Source organism: Epinephelus moara, chromosome 22 (assembly GCF_006386435.1).
Source record: "Epinephelus moara isolate mb chromosome 22, YSFRI_EMoa_1.0, whole genome shotgun sequence".
Lineage (NCBI taxonomy): Eukaryota > Metazoa > Chordata > Actinopteri > Perciformes > Serranidae > Epinephelus > Epinephelus moara.
The window spans coordinates 17,466,541-17,483,389 of NC_065527.1; the positions used below are offsets into that span (position 1 = coordinate 17,466,541).

The window sequence follows — 16,849 nt, forward strand, 5'->3', positions numbered from 1 at the left end:
AGTTTCGCTGTAAATTGGCATGCGGTGGCAGCTAGCCATTTTGTTTTTATGTAATCGTTAAACATATGAAAAAGTGCTACAACTTGATGCTATGCTAGCCAAAACACATCCAACCCATTAATTTCACTCATTCCCCTATCAAAATGGTGGTTCGCTGTAATTGGCTAAAAAAAGTAGCATGATATGACGTCACACGACAAAGTCCCACCCATTTAGCTCATTTTCACGACAGCCCATTGGTTAGCCTCATCCATGTACCACGTGACTGCCAGTGGGGGTCGCAGTAGCCACGCCCCCCGACCTAGCTATGTGTTGTAGAATGGAAAAGTCCAATTAACAAGTGAGTTGTGACATGAAATTCAAAAACAGGGGGGTGAAATGCATCACCTGGACTGTGTGAGACAATGGCTGCCCGTGTTAGTGACAGAATAAAAAGTTATTCAGTTTTTATGCTGGGACGCCTCCCATTGGTCAGTGTGTGCAGTATGCAAATGAGGACGACTACGTCAGATCCTGAACTTGAGCGCCATTTTTTCCTCCATAGGAGAAGAAAGGGACAAAAGCAGGACCAAAAATAACTTCTCTCTGGAAGAGGTTCGCGAACATCATCTTTTACATTTGACCGCGCGCTACATACGTGTGTGTGTGTGGACAGAAGATGCAGCGCGGATGAGTATCTGTGTGCACCGCTGGCAGCAGACGCAGCTCACCGACACACAGAGCTGAGGGCCGGTGGAAGTGGAGATCGTTAGCCCTGTCGGAGGTGGCACAGCGACAACTAACGTTAACCTACACCGAGACATTAGCCGAGGTAAATATCTGCGAGGAGGCTGTGGGCATCCTTAAGTAGGAAGAAGCGGCGTGGCCGGTGTTACCCGGCTCATCACTGTCAGCGTGCTACCACAGGCTTTTTCATGACTGTAGTGAGGGCAGCATACACTCCTCTCAGCAGGGTTAGCATGCATGACAAGGGTTTTACTTTGTATGTGATTTAAATCAAACACTTTCACTCTCTGAAATAAGTTTTTCTTGCCCATCATTAAATAGTTACTAATCATATATTATCCACACAGTGTGTTAAATCATCTGTTGCACATTAATTGTTATGTTTATAAGAGAATTACCACGATGCTTATGCAGACATAATAGCCATGTAACGTTACAGTCATGCTGCTGATTTTATTCTCATTTTTATATAACTGAGTGGGTGAAATTTAGGGATGTTATCTTTATGCTGCAGTCACTATTTTACCACTCAGTTCTCACCACAGTGTGTGCTTTGTTTTTGTTTGCAGTATGACACTATAAAATGGACCACACAAAGTGTTTAATAACTTTATTTTTATTAACTTTTTGTTTACTTTATTGTTTATATGCACACTGCAAATTGAATTGATAGCTTTTGCCTTTGCCATTCTTCCCAATGTGTGCCAATTTCTTTTTGCTTCTCTTTTTCATACATTTCCTGTGCACCAAATTGTACCTAGGGCTGCAGGATAAAGTGGAAATTAAAGTATCCCTATCAAATAGTGTTTACTTTAGAGGCCAGGGCTGGGAAATGTTGTGTTTATTTAGGGATTATTTAGTTCAACAATATTTCTCATGTTTTTAGAATAATTATGTGTGTAAATCATAGATGATAGATGATAGACAAAGATGTTGTTCTATTTCAGTGGTGTTAACGCTCCCTAAAATTAAAGCTTTTTTTCTCCCACAAGGCTTTGAGGAATAATGTATCAGGTTCCAGTTGGAAATATTGAGAAGATCAGAAAGGCTCGCAAGGCGGTGAAAAACATCCTGGGAGAGATTGGTCTGGAAGACTGCCAGAACCTGTTGAAGGTATGTTCTATCTTGCAAAACAGTTGAAGATGCCTTTTAGGATTAGGCTCTGATCTAGAGCTAGTATATAACTGTAATTAACACTTCATGTAAGATAGGTTTGCTTTGATATAATGGTTTATAATGGTCTTTTATTATTACTGAAGAAACAAATGTTGTGTTTCATATGGCAGTACCAGTATGTTATCTGGTGATATCAGTCATGTTTCAACACTGCGTTGATGTGTAATGTCAGCCATTAATGCAATCAGCACTATACAGTGTGCAGCCTCACAGTTTAAAATTAATATAATAATTCACTTCATGGTGAAAAATATTTTTTTAAGTTGGGGTATAAACATTTGAATACAGCCACATTTGCACATTAAAATCAGATTTTAATGTGATGGTTATGGTCACATTGAAAGAGCACCATTCAGAGGGTTTTTGGTCTATGGTTGTTATGGCAACAAGTAGGGTTGGGCGCTATGATGTCATGTTAAGTGTCAGAGATTTTCGGTGGCATTAAGCTAATGTGGATATTGTTGCAAATCAATGAGCAGGGCTGCTTTCTGACTGTGTTGGATTTGCAGGATTTTTTCCCAGACAGCAGAGATTGTACACATGACAGTGGCAGCTTGAGGCATTATGTAGAAGTCAAATTGTGAAAGATGATGCAGTCGACATATATGTGTCAGCTATTTCCTAATTACACTGCCTGTACAAGTGCAGAGGTTTAACACAGAGGTGAAAATTAATGACGTACTGCGTTGAGGTTCTGTTTTGTTTTTTTGTTTTTTGTGAGTTTGCACTTAAAATTTTCAGAGGGAAGCATGTCACCTTTCACTCCATTTATCTGTTGGCTGTAGTTGCTAGTAACTTTTCAGATTAAAATATTTTATGTGAAAAATGTACTCAGTTGTCAGTTTATTAGGTATATTCACCTAAAGCTAACAGTCTAATAAAATTAATCCAGCCGTCATTTAGATTTTGTTAAAGCTGTTTTAGAGAGGTATTGATTCAAATTAAAGGTGGTGCTGCATTACACAGAGAGGTTCTTTTAATTTGTACATTACCCTCATTGCTATAAATGGGGTGGATTAAATATTAGAAACATCTCTCAGCACAGTCCAACACAGACTGTTGAATCAACACCAATGTAAAACAACAAAAACTGAACATTATAACCTTCATAAAGGTTGGATTTATTGCAGGGCTTTTTAATTATACCACATTAGTTTTAGCTATTAGGTACACATTATAAACTGGAGATTCCACATATGATTAATTCACACAGTGTGATGCCTTGCTGTTCTTGAAGCTGTAGGCAGAATGGCCTTACTTACTTTGAAACAACTTTGACTGTATGACTTTTAATTGACATGTTTTACATTGTGGCTCTGTTAAGATTTGTTTGTTTGTGTGTTGTTTACTGTGCAGGAGCTCCATGAAAACACTGAGAAAAACACAGATGAAGATGAGGCCTTTCAGGAAACGGAGTGGTTTGATTTCACAGATGGATTCAACGGCAGGCTTCAGAAAAAGGTGAATGTGACACATCTGGATGATTATTTACTGATTTATTTGTTAGATGATTAAAACTGTTGCTGACCTGTCGCTGTATTATTAAAGAGGAGAATAGTCATTCCATGCTGCTGTCAGGGATTTTGCTGATTTTCAACTAGCTTTGTGTCATAACAATGTAAATGAAATGTGGTGAACTTCCCTCCATCTTGCCAGCACCCAGATCTCCCTGTCCCTACATTTCACATCATCTGGCAGATTTGAAATGACTCTAGAGCCTTTGCTCAAACTACACATTGTGCTCGCACATTTGTGTTTGCCTGCCACTACGGATGAGGCTTCAGCTAATGATAATTTTCATTGTTGATTCATTTGTTGATGATTTTCTCAATTAATGAATTAGTTAGTTAAAAATGTCAGGAAAAAGTCAGAAAATGGATGAAGTCCTCAAATGTCTTGTATAGTCCACAACCCTAAGATACCCAGTTTACTGTCATAGAGCAGTAGAGAAAACATAAAATATTCACATGTGAGACGCTGGAATCAGAGAATTTTGACTTTTTTTTCCTTTAAATAATTACTGAACCTGATTAATCAGTTTTGAAATTAGTTGGTGATTAATTATTGCAGCTCTACCACAAACACAGAGTACAGAAGTGGACTGAGAGAGAGAGCGAGAGAGAGAGGGATTCCCCCCCCCACCACCACAAAAAAATAGCTGACTCAGAAGCATGTCTTAGTGCACTGTTTGGCTGTAATACGAGAGTTTGTGAACAGGAAGTGGGCAAAATGGAGGCTTGTAAAACTCAGATGAAACTAAAACTAAGCAGTGCTGATCAGATATGAACCAAGATTCTTTTACTACGTTGCCTATTTCTCGCCTAATATGTTTTCGGAAACATATTTTACTTTACTGTTAAACTGTTAGGCAATACATTTGTTAGCAGTCTGCCACCATATTGTCAAAACACAACTCACTCAGCAGTGGTTAGCAGTCTGCCACCATANAGAGAGAGAGAGAGAGAGAGAGAGAGAGAGAGAGAGAGAGAGAGAGAGAGAGACATGCAGCAAAGGGCCACAGGCTGGAGTCGAACCCGGGCCACTGCGGCAACAGCCTTGTACATGGGGTGCCTGCTCCACCACTAAGCCATCGACGCCCCACCAGTGGGAGTTTTTACTGGTCCACTGCAGCACAGTGCATTCTTGTAGTTGTTTTTCTACCTCTTGAGCAAAAGCGAATTCCACAGCGCTTTCTGTTTTCTCTGGTCATGTAGCACTAATTTAAAAGTAATTGCATTTTTCTCCAGTAGAGACAGCCCCGTTTTATGAAAAGACCCATCATTCCACCAGTGAAATACTTCTTTAAGATATATGAATAAGTAGTATGGATGTTATATACCTAGTACACACTGGGCCCAAATTTTAATCTTCATTTTTCTTCCTCTTCAGTGGCCTTACCGGTCTCGGTCGCTGTGCTGTAGCCTGTGCAAGTACTCTTCGCAAAACATCTACAACTTCAGGAGCCACGTCTCCCGCTGCCATGGATATGTGCAGTCATTCTGTGCGCTGGCGCCCTGCTCTCAGTGCCTCTTCATCGGACACCCGAAGTATCTCAAGAAGCACATGATGTTCTTCCATGCCTCCTTTATACAGCCACAGAGGGAAGTGTCTCAGCCCACCCATCGTGGAAATGAGCGGTATCAGTGTAGAAGATGTGGATATCCAGCCTCCTCTATCTTTACGATGAAGAAGCACATCATTCTCAAGCACCTAGCCGGTTTGGCCGAACAGTATATCGGTTACAGATCACACCTTCAAGGGAATACCACTGTCAGGGTGTATTGCTGCAAGGTGTGCAAGGTGAACACTGGAAATCTAGACCAAATGTTGCATCACATGCTGGTTGAGCCCTCACACTATTCAGTCAGCACACAAGTGCAAAGTTTGATTTATGAGAACAAGAACTATACCATTAGAGCAACACCTAATGGGAATGGCGTGTTTGTGACATTCCCAAGTATTGCTCCTAAACCACAGCAACCTCAAGTGTTCAACAGTAAGTCCTTGGTTTTACCAAGTAATGGCCAACCTGCTGGGACTGTGGTGGCGTTACAACAATTACAAGGAACTACAAACAGTACTGCTACTCTGATTTGTGCCCCTGGAACCAACCAAGCTTTTCTGCCCCCTCAAGCATCAGCGCTAGTGCAGCTAGCTAGTGCTGAAGCTAAAGGTTTGCTCCAGCCCGGTGCCACGATCGCCCTCCGAAGTGCTTTGCCCCAAGGCTCATCTATGGTCCAGCTTCCCACAGTGTCTAACGTGTCTCTGAAACAGGCACCTGTGGCTCTAGCTTCTACTCAACCACAACCGACTCAACTTACTCCGACACAGCAAATCCTCCTTCCATCGGGACTGCAGGCCAATGTTGCAGCTGGACCTGGAACTGGAGCTGTATCCCAGCCTGCTGTGGTCACACAAAATGCACCTACGAACCATACAGCCCTACAAGGTACCATGCTGACGTCACAGTCCCTGCTGAGTCACCTAATCCCGACTGGCAACAAGATGAATGGCATGCCCACATACACTTTTGCTCCACTGCAAGTAGCAATGCCCGTCTCTCAGAGCACAAGTACCCCTCTCAAGGCTGTTGAGCAAACAAGGAACTCCACACCACAAACTAAGAAATGGATTACCTGTCCTCTCTGCAATGAACTTTTCCCCTCTAACGTCTTCGACATGCATACAGAGGTCGCTCACCAGGCAAAATCCACCACAAACAAGTCAGAAAGTGTGGCGGCGCGAGCAGCATTCTTGAAGAAAATGCCGGACAAAACTGTTAAATGCCTAACGTGCAAAATTCTACTATCAGAAAAAAGTGTCTTCCAACATCTGCTGCACGGCCTGAGTTGTTTGTACTGCTCAGCTTTGTTCTTTTCAATCAAGCAGCTTGCTGAGCATGTAAAGCAGCACAATCCCGCAAGCAAGGCGTATTGTGATTTCCTGAGGCAGAAGTACAGGGTCTACTCCAAAGGGGTTGGAGGAATCCTGTTCCCTTACTTTGATGTCCACACCACCGCACCAAAAGAGGTCCTAGGAGACACTGAGGTCAACCTGGCCCTAGTCACAAACTCCCTTGACCTGATCTTCTTCAAGTTGCAGCCGAGCAGCCAGCCAGAAATCTGTGCAGCACCTGTGAAAATCAACAGCTCGTACTGTCCCTTCTGTGACGAAAAGTTTCAGAATGAGTCCAAACACCTTCAGCACCTGAAGCAAAAACACTTTGTAGCACCCACCATTCATGCTATCCTCAAGACAGAGGCCTTTAAGTGCATATACTGCAATGGTGTGTATACAGGAAAGGTCACCCAGCAGGCTGTGATGCTCCACATTCAGCGATGCCGGTGTTCACCAAAACAGCCACAGCCACCTAAACCTACAGCACCACCACCACCACTACCACCACCACCACCACCACCACCACCACTGCAGCCACCAAAACCAGCTCAGCAGATCAGTCAGCCACTCTACTTTCTCCAAATGCCGCAAGGGCTGACTATGAAACAAACTTTAGCTCCGGCTCGTTTGATTGCAGCTCCACCACCCCGTGTAGAGACTCCAGAGACAGAAGCAGAGCTGCAGTCTAAGAAGAGGCTGGAGGCAGCATGGAGGGAGGTGATGGAGGCCAACAAACGAGAGCGAGAACAAAGGGCAGCCATGCGCAAGAAGCGAGAGCAGGAGAAGTTGTTGCCCCCACCAGAGCCTGTGGTTCAGCTCGATCCCACAGTGAAGCTGATGTTGGAGCCAACCTCCGCAGAGCGCCGCAACAGCGAGGAGCGCAGAGACTTCATATCTAAATACTTCAACCTGAACCCGTACACGACCAAACCCGAGACTGAAGAGCTGTGCAAGAGGCTGTCTCTCACCAAAGCGGAGTTGGCGGCCCACTTCAGCAAGAAGCGCAGCAAGTGCATGAAGAGTCTCAAAAAGAACACAGCTGCTATTCTCCTCGGCTTCAACATGACAGAACTGAGCAAAGTCAAGCACAATCTCATAATCCCTGAACAGGAGCCACCTGCCGATCCCACAGAGCAGTCATCTGATGATACCTCAGAAGAGCTGGCTGACGATATCACGGAGCAGCCACCCTCTGATCCAATAAAACAGCCGCCCCCCAATTCAACAGAGCGGCCAACCGCCGATTCATCAGAGCAACCGCGTGCTGATGCAACAGAGCAGATGGAAAATGGTGAGGACGGACCAGAACCGATGGATGAAAGTGGAAATGAGAAAGTTGCCGATGGGGAACAGGTGGAGCAGATGGAAAGTTAAAAAGCAAATAATGCAATCGCAGATGTCCCTGATTGAAAACCAAGATACTCTACTGATGGCCTTTTGTGTTGATAGTCACTAGAGGAGCTCATCATGCAGTGCATACAATGTATTACCTAACATACAAGTTACTTGTAAGTGAGGGCAGTCTCTTAAAGTAGCCCACATCAATAGTGCTTTGTTTGACTCCAGTATGTTGTCAGTGGTCCATATCCAAATTTCCTTATAAACACAGAGAAAATGATAATAAAAGAAAACAGATGCGTCGTCTTTTAGATATGATGGTGTCAAACCGTTGAGCTGCTGGTTACAATCTTTCATTCAACAATGGCTACTGACTTCAACTCAAGCACTGATTTGCTCCTGGTAGCTGATTTTCTTTTTTGCACCCTTTATTTAAGCCCATTTGTACAAAATTGGGATTCCTACATCTTTTCTTGTTTGCTTATATCAAGACTTAAGTACACGCTTTAACTTTCACTTAGATTATCATTATATTATACTTTCATTTTTGTAAATTGATTTGTTTTTTACATATTTGGACCTATTTGTGTCATGTTCACAGCTTTGTTATTTTGCTTTGTTTTTTTCTACCTTTCAGATTGTTCACACCACTCCTCCCCTCCCTACATTTAAATCGGTTAACGGTAAAATGTTTTAATGCTCATCAACTCCTGCAGAAGGTTAACGTACATCTTTCCGCTTCAAGCCAAATTCTTAAGAATGTACAAATGTTTGAGTTGTAAGGTTGCTGAATTCTCAATGGACTCTTGGTTTTCATACATCTCCGACCATGCTTGCATGAGCCTTTGTTTTGACGTCAGATGAAATTATGATTTGTGCCATTGTGAAGTCTACATATTTGCATAGACTTTTGGACATTTACCTAGAGATTTGACAAAATATAAAACAAGTTATTGGGTGTTCACCATATATCTTCTGTTCTCCTGACAGCTGTTTTTTTTTGTACAACACTTGTATTTTCTATAATTCCTAGAGGATCAAATGTTGGGAGAGGTACTAATTATCATTCTGTCCAAGGCCACTGTGTTGTAACAAATAAAGTGGTTTCCTTTTACGTAAATGATCAGCGATTTTTATTTTTATTTCTTAATAAAACCTATAATTTAAAATCTTTGTTAAAGTACCCCAAGTATGATTATTGGTTTATCAGCAGGAACAGAACACATTGGTTTAAAGTCAGAATAAATGCTGACGAGAGTGAAGTCTTGAGGGTGTTTCATCAATGTTTAATATTCCCCTGAGAAAAACTGAAATCAAACAATGTTCTGCTCTTCACATACAATTCAGTCTTCCATTGTGGTGGCTCTAAAATAAAATAATAGTCCCCTAGCAGCTCACAAGCTCAAGATGAGAGGGCATGTGTTGGGCCCAGACAAATGTCTCATGAAGTGCATGCAGTACCAACTTCTGGCCACACGATGGAGTTGGTTCAATTTCATAACTGGGTCTTAAAAGCTTTGAATTTAGAAATACTGGTAGCTGTTTGACAAAGAGAAACTCAACTCAAGGTCCAGTTACGAGCTCAGAAGACTGAATCTCACAGTCTTCATCACCATTACATGACACATTATGATTTAATAAGTATCATTATACTATTACTACTTACATTACGGTAATAATGAAGGCTGTGAGATGAGGTGGAAAGCTCCAGAAACTGCTTGTAAGTGAATTAATAAACTTCAAGAGATACAAAGGTATTTTTAAACCCGGGCCCTATTTTCCCATGGCTTTATATCAAAGTCAATAATGGGAACAGCCGAAGCAGGGAACAGATCTAATTAGACTCACAAGTCAGTCTTTAGACGCTTTGCTTAACTAAATCACAAGACGTAGATCTCTGATTGTCTGGTGGCGAGACTAGGGTCTAATGTAAACCCTACAGGCAATGTCCTTTTTCACAGCAGACAGTTTGACTTGTAAATACACCTGTGGTTTTCCTACTATGACTTGTCAAAATGTCTGCATTACGTCCATCAAAAGTAGTTTTGCCACTAACAGGCTCAGATTGTTACTAGAAGTGTTTACAACATTATAGAGAGGACCCTAAAGAGACAGTTTGTGAAGTTTCATGGTGAGACGGGGTCTCTCTTTGAGCGTGACAAATAGGCCAGATCAGCAAAAGTAAAAAAAAAAAAAATAAATAAACTTGTTTCACTTTTATGTAGGATCCTTTCCATAATGTTGTCAGACACTTTAATAAAAATCTGAGCCTGTCAGTGGCAAAAACAAGCACTTTTAATGGACTTAAAGTGACAGTGCACAGTTTCCCATAGGTATTATATTGAAGCCTGCCTCACCAGTGCTCAGTAGTGGACCAGTTTTAAAGACTGTTGTCTCCATTAGTCACTTAGACACATAAACATGGTAAAATAAGATCCAGGGTCAAAAACACACAAGTTTCCCTCAAATAGCTATCCTGCACTCTGTTTTGTTTTCTACTCTGCTCTTTGTGTTCTCAGAATTATAGCTAATAATTGGACCTTGCAGTGAGGTTGGTTTTATGCCTCCACATCAGCGATTGCTGTGGCCTGAGGCATTATGATGTCACGTTGTCCGTCCGTCCATCCATCCCATTCTTGTGAAAGCAGTATCTTAAGAACGTCTTGAGGGAATTTCTTGAAATTTGGCACAAACGTTCACTTGGACTCAGCAATGAACTGACTGGACTTCGGTGATCAAAGGTCAATGTGATTTTGAATCTGTCTCATTCTCGTAAACTCGATATGTCAAGAACATCTGAAGGAAATTTCTTTAAATTTGACACAAACGTCAACTTGGATGAAGAGTAAACTGATGAGAATTTTGTGGTCGAAGGTCAAGGTCAGTGTGACCTCACAATATATGTTTTAGGTCATAACTCAAGAATTCATTTGCTAATTATGACATAATTTCACACAAATGTCTGATAGGATAAAATAATGAAGTGATGATATTTTATGTCCAAAAGGTCAAAGGTCAGCTTCACTGTGACATCATAACATTCTGCATAAAACACTTCTCAGCGTCATCGGGGAAACATTTGGTCAGATGCGGTGACTTTAATCTTGGGTGTCCACCTTGAATCTGTGCCGACTGTATAGATCTTCTGTGCTACCTGGTTGAAGATGTGTGTGAGCCATCTATGTGTTTACATACATGTATGTAAACTGTAGGTACAATTTGACTGGTTTGCGGAGCGAACAGCTGGAAAGCAGTAATTGTAGTTGTCGGCTGCCGTTTCCAAAGTCAAGAATGTGAACTTTGACTCTACTTCATGACTGTTCTGATTTGATCAAGGATCGAGGGGCCACTGTAGTTGTTGGTTTGGATTGCCTCCAGCCTCCTCAAGTACTCCGCCGGGAGTCCGTTCTGCTCTGCACCCAGACACACCACCTTATATGAAACACAGAGAGACCAGTCAGAGACAAGTCAGCTGGACGGTGTCATTTATGGCATGGTGTAAGATTTAATAGCTCTGTAGTGTGAATGTTTCTGAACCATATATTTGTGTTTACTTGCACACACCTGTTTGTACTGAGGAGAGGGGAGGCAGGCATGGAAATTGTTCATCTGGTAAGACCTGCAGAGTACGAGTCCTTTGTCAGTCTCCACTGAAACCTCCAATGGAGAGTACTTCCCCAGATTCACCCCTTCCTGGCTGAGGACACAAAGAGAAGAACCACGCTGCGGTTGGTTTCAGTGACAAACATTAATTCGTACACGGGTGTGTGTTAATGTGTCTCACTTGTCGAGGCTCGGGAGGTTGTCGTTGCTCAAAGTCCAGATTACCCCCCACACTTCTGCCCCTGGACAGGACTCGATGGTGGCCACTCCGCCATGCCAAACGTTGTCCACATGTTTCTCCCACAGGCCAAAGTTCAACTTATAGTCCTGCACACACAAACAGGGGGTGGTGATGGGGGGGGTAGGAGGTGGAGGACAAAAGGCTGTGAACAGTGATGAGGCATTGTGCATTTTAGACAAAATGCCTTTTATTTCACTGTGATGTAAAGAGGGACGCTATGTTTGTGTTTTCAGCAGCGTCCCCTGTGAGCCTGTTTGCTGCTGGTCGTCACAGCATGACGGCCACAGCACGCTCAGGCCCTGTTGATTCAGCTGCTTCTAGTAACCATGTAGGTGGGCTAACTTGAAAAAAAAAATAATGGAGGCAATATAGTTAGCCTCAAGTCTTTGCACTCAAGGGCCATGTCAAGACAGGCAAGTGCTAAATCAAATCCCAAGTGACACTTCCCAAGTCCTAAATTTTGAGTTTCAAGCCCTTACAAGTCATGACATGCACTTAACCGACTGTAATGACATTTTAACAACAGAGTAATATTATATTAAATTTACAAAAAATCATGAATGCTTCTTAAAAATGTGTAATTTATCAAAATAAGTTTGTTGGAAGTTGTTGCATCTCCATCTGTAACTTTAAATCCCCACGTTTTGCATTCTGCCATTTGGTTTTTGAGAGCACTGAATAGTTTTGTTTTTTTTTGTTTTGTTTTTTTTGTGGTATCGTTTTTCTCCAGATGGCGCTCAGTAACATAGAGTTAGTTCTTCATGGTTTCCTGGGATGGATGTTGTGGGATTGGACCAAACAAAGTAGATCTGGGAATTAGGTGTAGACTTGCTGGGAGTGAACAGCATTAATGTTAGTTGATTGGGGAAATAAAGGGAGATGAATTGATTCATGGCACACTTTTTACTTAACATATCTTTGGGCTTGGTGAAAGCTACCCTGTATTTTCATATCAAAAGGCTCAAGTCAAGTTAAAAGTTGGGTTGCAAGTCTATTTTGTTTTTTATCGAGTCTTACATCATCAACTTTGTGATTCCAGTCTGACTCAGGTCTTAGTTATGTTACAGGAGCGCAAACCTCTGGCCTTTACCCACTTAGTCACTCCCTGCACATTATTGAAGATTACTTATCAAAAATCTCATTGTGTAAATATTAGGGCTGATTATTATACGTGGATGAAAAAAGTATGCGGTATGGATAATGTACTTTTCATGAGTGTGAGTATCATCCGAGTAAAATGGCAATATCCATAATTGCGATGAAGGAAAATCATCATTTGGGTAGCTGTGTTCAATCTCTTACTCTTGTGATCTGACGCTCAATTCTGAGGCTGTTCTGTTAATAGTTTTTTAATAATAGTAAATATAGCAACTTAATCAATTCATATCAATTTAAGGTTTAAATAACAGTTTCTGATTTGGCTCCGCCCACATCTAATTTAAACCCCGCTTATTACAAGTACAGACAAAGATACAGATAATGGTGTGCTGGCTTACCCCTATTACAGATTTTGTAAAAGCACCAATAGCTCACCCTACAGTATAATCACGATATCGATATCAAAGTATCTGGTAAAAAATATTGTGATATTTGATTTTCTCTATATCACCCAGCTCTACCTGGAAAACATAATCAGGGGCCGTATTCACAAAGCTTCTGAGCACTAAGAGCTGCTCCCAGTGACAAAATTGTAAGAAAATTCCTGGGATTGTGACCTTTTCTTAGAATTTCCCCTTTAAGTTAAGACTAGGTCTTTGTAAAGATTAAAGTTATTCAGAGAACATCTTAGACCATAAAAGAACTCCTAAGGGGAAAAACTGTTTGGGGCAGGGAGGACTTTTAAAGGTCCTTAATCAGAGAAGATAATGGTGGAGATACAAAGAGGTACGAGAGGTAAATGAAATGCTACAGATTAAATCGTGCAGGGATAATATGATTGATCTCATTAGGGATACACAGGAAGGTCCCATTGAAATACAACATCTCCTCTTTCACAAAGTCCTGATCAAGACGGCACAAACGGAAAAAATTCAATTGTACTTTAAAGAATAAAATAAACTATGTAACACAGTAAAACACATGCAATACATAACAGCAAGACAAGGGGAGATAGTAAAACAGGAGGGATATACAGGATGAACCAGTAACGTCCATACACATTGCACCTCGCTCAAAAGCAGCGACATGTTTCCTTCAAGGCAGTTTTTAAAAGACTTTAAAAATCAAGGACGGGAGTGCTTCTAAGGCATAAATAAACATTTAAATTACCAGAACTGAAATCTTAACACTGGATGAAGGTTACAGGTGAAAAATTATTTTGTTTCATTTTGTAGATATATTTGAGTCAAAGGTTTTTACAGAGGGGATTTTTTTTTAATCTCTTGTCATCACTGCATTAATAAATTAAAAAAATAAATCAATTTTCACCATGTATTTAGGAATAAAATTGTATATAAATTAGGCTATTAATGGTACACAAGCGAGTCCCTCTGTAAACACTTTCAGAATATCGATAGGAATAAAACTGGGCAGTTTGTTGGATGTTACTGAAAAAAAGGTAATGAAATTTTGAGAAAGTGGCCTTTAAAAATATGTGCTGTAAAATTCAATACATTTTTAGACAAAAATAAGACTGAGGTAAAACTTCATACAAAAAAATATCACCACTGAACCTCCCCTGTTTATTACTTATGTTTAAATATGCTGATGAGTCATGGTCTAAATAACTATGTGGGGTTTTTTTTGCTTACACTTCCAGATCAGAAACCTGAACTAAAATAAATATTATGTATTTTGGACATTTCCTTTGCACTAGTCTGTCAGGAGACATGTTAAGGCAGCATAACAGCCTAAACTGAGCAGTGCATGAAACACCACAGAGACACCATGGTACATTCACAGGCAATAAGCTGACTAATGTGAGCACATATACACACAGCTCGTCACCACCTGACATGAAGACATAATAAAATGATGGTTACCTTCAGTCTGCCGGTGGTGCAGAACACAGCAGAGGGGTTTGCCAGCTGAAGTCTCTCCTTCAACAAGTTACTGCCAAAGGCGAAATACATGAAGTGACCGGCTTCACCTTGGAAAACGGACATCTTACAATATCCGTGGGTTTCTACGAGACGAATCAGAGGATTAAATCTAAAACTTGATATCGGTGTGTCTCCGTCTCGCCGCCGTCCTGGCAGAGACTGGCAGCAGTCTGGCAGGTGCACATCAACATCCACTGAATAATAACTCGGATGTGAGCGGCTGCTGCAGCGCCCTCAGTATTTGTTGAGACATTTTTCAGAGATGTTCATTAACCTGCCAGGCATTGCTCCCATAATAACCACCATATACAGGGTGAGAGGGAACACAGACAGGATGCCACCTTTTGGGGTGCTGATGATTATCTGATGTTGAAGCTGTAATATTTAAATAGGTTACTTTAATGTACTTCCGGGCAGGATGCAAGGCTATTCAAGAGAAGGCTGAGACACGGGGTCAAACATGGGGGGATTTCACATGCGCAGTAAAATCTGGTCTGCACTTCCTCAAAGGCTCAGTAGATGGCGTCAGACCGCGGAATAAAGGGGATGTGCACATAGACGTGCATGCATGTCATTTTCACAGCTTATTACTGGACTGTCACTGGTGGCCTGCGTTGTGGGTGAGAATGACAGAGATGCAATTCCGACAACTTCAGGCAGCCGCTGTCCAAAAGTCCAAGCAGACCGCACCAAGCGCACTCCTTGATCGCCTGAGCAGGTCCTGCGCTTTTTATCTGCTGTCACCCTCCAGCATCGCAGCTCAAGTTACACTGCGCATGTGCAATCCCCCCATGTTTGACCCCGTGTCTCAGCCTTCTCTTGAATAGCCTTGGCAGGATGGCGCTCTTTAGCAGCCTCTAGCGGTGACCTGGTGCTACTACAGAAAATATAAAATTTTAAATTAAGATTATTTTTTTTGCTATTAATTAATACACCGCATTAAAGACAAGTTCTTTGATGTTTAAACTGATCAACTTTGTTTTCGTGAATATACGCTCATTCTGAATTTGATGCCACATTCCAGAAACGGTTGGGGCAGGGTCATGTTTACTTCTGTGTTACATCACCTTTTCTTTTCACAACACTCAGAAAGTGTGGAAAATGGAAACTGAAAACACACATAATGTGCAAAACATTGTCAATGGAGACAGGTCTGGATTGCAGGCAGGTCAGTCTAGTACTCACACTCTTTTCAGCATTGTCTTGTTGGAATAATCAGGGCTGCCCTGACAAAGACGCTGTCTTGATGGCAGTGGGTGTTACTCTAAAACCTGTATTACCTTTCAGCATTAATGGACCAAGTTACTGATGATGCCATGGGCACTAACACACCTCCAGCTTTAGAGCTTTGCTCTGGTAACAACCTGTGTGGCCCTTCTCCTCTTTAGATTTCTTTAGACTAGACATCCATGATTTCTAAAAACAATTTGAAATGTGTACTCATCAGACCACGGCACACTCTTCATCTTTGTGTCAGTCCATTTCAAATGAGCTTGGGTCCAGAGAATTCAGCTGCATTTGTGCAGGTCGTCCATATCTTGCTTTCACTTTGCATGGTAGTCTTAACTTTCATTTGTAGATGCAGCGACAAACTGTGTTTACCAACAGTGGTTTTCCAGTGTTCCCCGTGGCCATGTAGTAATATGCTTTACACAATCATGTTGGTTTTCAATGCAATGCCACCTGAGAGGTCAAAGGTCATGAGCATTCAATGCTGATTTTCAGCTCTGCCCCCGAGATTTCTCCTTATTCTTTTTATATTCTGGATTGTAAATGATGAAATCCCCAATTTTCTAGCAATTATTAATTCAGAAACACTGTTCTTGAACTGCTTACCTATTTGCCCGCAGTGACCATCCTTGCTCCTGACAACTGAGCCTCTTGAGGATGCCTGTTTCAAACCCAATCATGATACTTTAATCTGTTACCAGTTGACATGTGAAATGTTTCAGCCCCGTGTTTTGAGCATTTCACAACTTCCCCAGTCAACATTCTACACAGCGTCCTAAATTTTTTGGAATCGGTGCCGAAATCTTTTGCCTGCACATTCGTTTTCCTTGTTTTGGTCTCCTAACAGATCATGTCTCTGTCCGTCAGCTGCATCTCACTGCTGGGGCCTGTATCACGAAGCGAGATCAACCTTTCCCTGGGTTACCCAGACCTATCCTGGGTTGACTAACCCTAACAATGGCAATCAGGATAATCGGTATCACGACGCTGGATATCAACTCGGTAACTCAACTCAGGGTTGCTTTATCAAGAGCTGTGAACGCGCACGCAGCGGACAAATCACAATCATGAGAGAAGCGCAGCGTCACTGAGCGTC

At 41.7% G+C, this 16,849-nt stretch overlaps 2 protein-coding genes across 2 annotated transcripts; one reads left to right on the forward strand and one right to left on the reverse strand.

Annotated features, from left to right (window-relative positions):
• Nucleotides 1-474: 474 nt before the first annotated feature.
• Nucleotides 475-7,899, forward strand: adnp2b (ADNP homeobox 2b). The gene is made up of 4 exons (XM_050035646.1): nucleotides 475-811; nucleotides 1,719-1,839; nucleotides 3,259-3,363; nucleotides 4,792-7,899. Exons 2-4 carry the CDS (start codon nucleotides 1,732-1,734, stop codon nucleotides 7,672-7,674), a joined length of 3,096 nt encoding a protein of 1,031 aa, XP_049891603.1. The 5' UTR covers nucleotides 475-811; nucleotides 1,719-1,731; the 3' UTR covers nucleotides 7,675-7,899.
• A 297-nt stretch (nucleotides 7,900-8,196) lies between these two features.
• ggcta (gamma-glutamylcyclotransferase a) lies at nucleotides 8,197-14,949 on the reverse strand. Its single transcript, XM_050035648.1, has 4 exons — nucleotides 14,464-14,949; nucleotides 11,423-11,568; nucleotides 11,203-11,335; nucleotides 8,197-11,070 (listed from the first exon to the last, which is right to left on the reverse strand). The coding sequence occupies exons 1-4, from the start codon at nucleotides 14,584-14,586 to the stop codon at nucleotides 10,945-10,947; spliced, it is 528 nt and encodes a 175-aa protein (XP_049891605.1). The 5' UTR covers nucleotides 14,587-14,949; the 3' UTR covers nucleotides 8,197-10,944.
• Between the last annotated feature and the right edge of the window lie 1,900 nt (nucleotides 14,950-16,849).

Bases quoted from the DNA above. Each gene is read 5' to 3' on its own strand.
- adnp2b (XM_050035646.1), top strand. From the start codon at position 1,732: ATGTATCAGGTTCCAGTTGGAAATATTGAGAAGATCAGAAAGGCTCGC. The intron at 1,840-3,258 runs GTATGTTCTATC...TTTACTGTGCAG, and splicing joins ACTGCCAGAACCTGTTGAAG to GAGCTCCATGAAAACACTGA. The intron at 3,364-4,791 runs GTGAATGTGACA...CTTCCTCTTCAG, and splicing joins ACGGCAGGCTTCAGAAAAAG to TGGCCTTACCGGTCTCGGTC.
- ggcta (XM_050035648.1), bottom strand. From the start codon at position 14,586: ATGTCCGTTTTCCAAGGTGAAGCCGGTCACTTCATGTATTTCGCCTTT. The intron at 11,569-14,463 runs GTAACCATCATT...TTGTGTGTGCAG, and splicing joins GCACCACCGGCAGACTGAAG to GACTATAAGTTGAACTTTGG. The intron at 11,071-11,202 runs GTGTGTGCAAGT...GTTTCATATAAG, and splicing joins CCTCTCCTCAGTACAAACAG to GTGGTGTGTCTGGGTGCAGA.